The 4,277-nt window shown below is 38.7% G+C and overlaps 1 protein-coding gene across 1 annotated transcript; it reads left to right on the top strand.

Annotated features, from left to right (window-relative positions):
- Window positions 1-929: 929 nt before the first annotated feature.
- Window positions 930-1,877, top strand: LOC309356657 (olfactory receptor 10V1-like; the record flags this gene model as incomplete). The annotated part of the gene is made up of 1 exon (XM_081888216.1): window positions 930-1,877. The coding sequence occupies one exon, from the start codon at window positions 930-932 to the stop codon at window positions 1,875-1,877; it is 948 nt and encodes a 315-aa protein (XP_081744342.1).
- Between the last annotated feature and the right edge of the window lie 2,400 nt (window positions 1,878-4,277).

Genomic DNA, 4,277 nt, shown 5'->3' with positions numbered 1-4,277 from the left:
AACTGAGCTACATGTAAAATGCCTATCTGCCTTTATCCATTAATTGGGCATTTTGCCTAAAAAATTTATCCTAACATGAATGCTATAAACCAGAATGGTTACCTTTGTATGTTTCTCTGTACAGTTATAGTGGGATAAATAATCATACTGTACTCCTCAGAGAAGTATAAAAAGATACAGGGTTAAATTCAACTCCTTAAATTTAGCTTGGAGTACTAACACCCACATCTACTGATGGAGCAGAGCTTCCAATGGAAAGTGTAAATTTCACAAGTGCAAACAATTAAAAAGAGTCCAGTTTGTCACATGGCATGTTGCCTTCAGTGCTCTGGATAAAACATAGCAAGAGGCACACACAGAAGAAGCACAACACTCCAGATAGCATGTAAAGTCAATTGCAGTTCCCCTTCTAACTTATAATGGCAAAAAAAATTGATTGGCTGATTCCAAGAACCATAGAGGTCTAAGTAGCTCATGTCACTGTCTTCCAGTCAATTTTACACATATCTTCTGTTTTGGTCCAACTTGAATTTGTATTTTGAAATCAGCCATGATATGCAAACTTACGTAAAATACTATTTTGACATTTCATTGACAAGAGCAAATAACTCTTTTGGACAATAATGTGTAAAACATTAACCAAGCATACTTATATTTCAATAATGTCTCCAAAAAATGAAGCAAATTTAATATATTAATTGTACCAGTACAGGAAGTCCAGTCCTCTGAGGAAAAATAAAATAGATTGCTAAAGGAATGCTCCCCATCTGAATGCTCTATATAACCTTTTACTAAGAACAGAAAAGAGTTGGTGCAGACACTTTATTTTAGGAAGCCAGGTTGCAGTATGAGCGTATCCTCACTGCTGAGCCAAGGTAACTCATTGACTGAGATCTTTATTTTCCCTTCAGGTCCTCTTTACCATCTTCATGGGACATGAAAACCATACTGAATTCTATTTCCGTCCCTTCTCAACCTTGCTTGAGACACAGCTGGTCATTTTCCTTCTCTTTCTGCTCCTCTACGTCCTCAGCCTCTGTGGGAACGCTGCTGTCGTGCTTATTGTCCATGTCGACCACTCTCTCCATAACCCCATGTATTTTTTCTTGGGCAACCTGGCAGCTCTGGAGATCTGCTACACTTCTGCCATTGCTCCATTGGCTTTGGCCAACCTTCTGTCCAGGAAAAGTGCCACCATTTCCTTAAGTGGCTGTGGAACCCAAATGTTCTTCTTTGTCTTCCTGGGAGGAGCTGACTGTGTCCTACTGGCCATCATGGCATACGATAGATACGTGGCAATTTGCCATCCACTGCGCTACATGCTCATCATGAACAAAACTGTATGTACTTCCCTTGTCGTGGTATCCTGGCTACTGGGCTTTCTGTTGTCTCTAAAACTGACCATCCTTATTTTCCGCTTGCCATTCTGTGGCCAAAATGAAATCAATCACTTCTTTTGTGATGTCCCAGTCATTCTGCAGTTGGGTTGTAGTGACATCCAAATCCACCAAGCTGCTATTTTCATAGTTAGTGTTGTAGTCATCACAATACCCTTCCTTCTAATCTGTATCTCATATGGCTTCATTGCGGTGGCCATTTTGCAAATCCGTTCTGCTGAAGGCCAGCAAAAAGCTTTCTCCACGTGCTCCTCCCACTTGATGGTTGTCCTCTTACAGTACGGCTGTTGCAGTTTCATATACTTACGGCCCAACTCTAGCTACTCACCACAGGAGGGTCGAGTGGTTTCTGTGTTCTACACCTTTGTCACTCCCCTACTGAACCCTCTGATCTATAGCATGAGAAACAAGGAACTGAAAGAGGCACTGAAGAGAGCCTTTCGAAGAAGAGTGTTTCCCCCAAAAAAGTTTGACAGCTAGCAGTCTTCATTAAGGTTAGACCATAGCGATGATAGCAACAGGCTGATAGCAGCAGAGGTACTTATGTACAACCCCCATGCAGCATCTTGCCCCATGGTAATACCTATAGGTAGAGGGTTTCTCGTTAGATTGTAACAAGAGAGAGGAATTAATGCAGTTCTACTCTCGTCATCATAATCATCATTCCTTTCATTTCTATATTGCTTTATATTTTCAACAAATAATCTCAAAGTGATTTACAACACTTCAAAATATCAGACTAAACAATCCAATATAAAAGATTACCAATGAAAGCCATGTATAAAATATACATTGAAAGCAACATAATTAACAGGAAACTAAGACATTATCTTAAAGATTTCAAAATAGAACATTACGAAGGAGGTCAGAATGAATGTCTAATGAAGCAAAGTTAACAAAAAAATACCTTAAGCATTTCAGAATAAAATGTTACTAAAGGAAGTCAAATATAAACCGCTTAAACCAGTACAATTAACAAGAGAATAGAACATTATCTTAAGCATAGAATGTCTCTGCTGCAGTTTCTGCCATTCCTGTTCGTGGTGGTTCATGACAAGCGGCTGGTGTAGAAGCTGAGGCTGTGTCTGCCAAGATGGCCATATCATTTAATGAACCCCACACCTTATGCAAAATGGTGAGAGAGGTATTTATACATTTTCTTACATAACTATACCAATACTGCCTCTGTGGAGATCTACACACATTTAATCAGATTTATTCAAAAGCACCAAAAAATTCTAGAGATGTAACTGCCTCCAAGCAGACTGTGCAATAATTCAGTGTAAGGGGGCAGGCAATTATGGAATTTAATAATTGATTGGAAATTCAATATCATATGATCTCAAATGCCTCTTACTAGGATATTTGAAAAAAAAACATAGCTCTGGAGCAATATTTAGAAGTGGCACCAAACTATTCGGCCGCAAAAATATGTACTGCTAGAAGGGGGGCAGACCACAGCTCAGTTAGTTTCTCACTGGTTTGAGAAGTTCTGGGATATAAACAATGATTACCGGTAAATTGATATGTTTCAGAGTAACAAATAACAAACTATCACATAGATTTGTAGACGGGTAGTCTCTTTTTCATTCTGGAACAATAAATTCCAGCATAATATGAATCCTTACAACCTTTTTGCTTTATTGTAAAATGTATCATATATGTAATTATTTTTAGTATTTACTTATTTTATTTTATTTACTTATTTCTGTAGTGTGTGTGTGAATAAACAATAATCTGCCGCTAAGATTCTGTATGTATGTATATATTAAATAAAGTGAAATGTCTTGAAGCGCCATAATTCTCCTGTGAATTATTACCAAAGGCATCTAAACCCAGGTGAACACTGCATCTCCCAGAACTTCTCAGAGAAGTCATGTGATTATACCAATAGTTAGAGCTTTACTTTTTTTATCATCAAGTACTTCACACTTCCTTCTGTTCCTTTGTAAGAGCATCCGCAAGAGAGTTGACACTCTCATATAAAGCCTAATGCCTGCACTTCAGGAAAGAAAATTTCTCTCCTCCCTTAAGGGTCTTGGCATGCTTTCGAAAGGAAAAGCTTCAGAACCAGGAAACCAGATGGATGAGCCAAAGAGCTGCTCTCTTAGCCCTTCCTTCCCTGGTTGTGAACTTTGCCACTATTCCTTGTGAAAGGAGCAGTTGTGAACTTCGCCACTATTCGTGGTCCATCGCCACTACTTGCATTTCCCTTTCTAGTTGAAGAGCAACAGCAAATGCCTTCAGATTTCCCTTGGCAGTCCAGCAGAAGGAGTATTCAAGTAAGTCAGTTCTGTGGATGTGGATTCTGTTCATTTCCTACTTCATAAGCCTTTCATTCTCTATTCAACATGTTTTCTATTCAGCATGCATTCTCCTTTTTTTCTATCCTTAGTGTATGAGATTCCAGACTCTAGAATCAAAATGCATAGGTTGCATAGACCTCATACATGTAAAGGGCATTTATAGCATGTTCCCCACCATGCTAGGAACTGCAGTTTAAGGGTGCTGGGATTTGTACCCCTGTGATGGGTAAAATGTACAGTTCCAAGGATTCTTTTTTCTGGGACATGGGGAATGTGGTTGAAATGTATGATGTGTACAAAACCAGACTATGTGCAGTGAAAAAGAAAAGGGAGAAGAAGCTTCAAATTTTTCCAGATCATAGCCAAAATACTGTTGAGGTTGTTCCTAATAAATGGAAAAGCAGATACTTGTTCATTCTTCAGCTAACTGCAATTTGTTTTCTAAATGTCTTTTCATTGTGAACCATGATTTAACCAAAACCTCATTCAGATGGCAGTACTGAATCGGTGGTCCATGTCCTTCTGGCTTGCACACTTTATAAAGATTTGAGGAGTGAGGTTATCATCTCTCTAT

This window comes from Podarcis melisellensis, assembly GCF_964234715.1.
Source record: "Podarcis melisellensis genome assembly, chromosome: 1".
Taxonomy (NCBI): Eukaryota; Metazoa; Chordata; class Lepidosauria; order Squamata; family Lacertidae; genus Podarcis; species Podarcis melisellensis.
The sequence above is the reverse complement of the archived record's forward strand: the minus strand, read 5'-3'. Positions and strand labels throughout refer to the sequence as shown.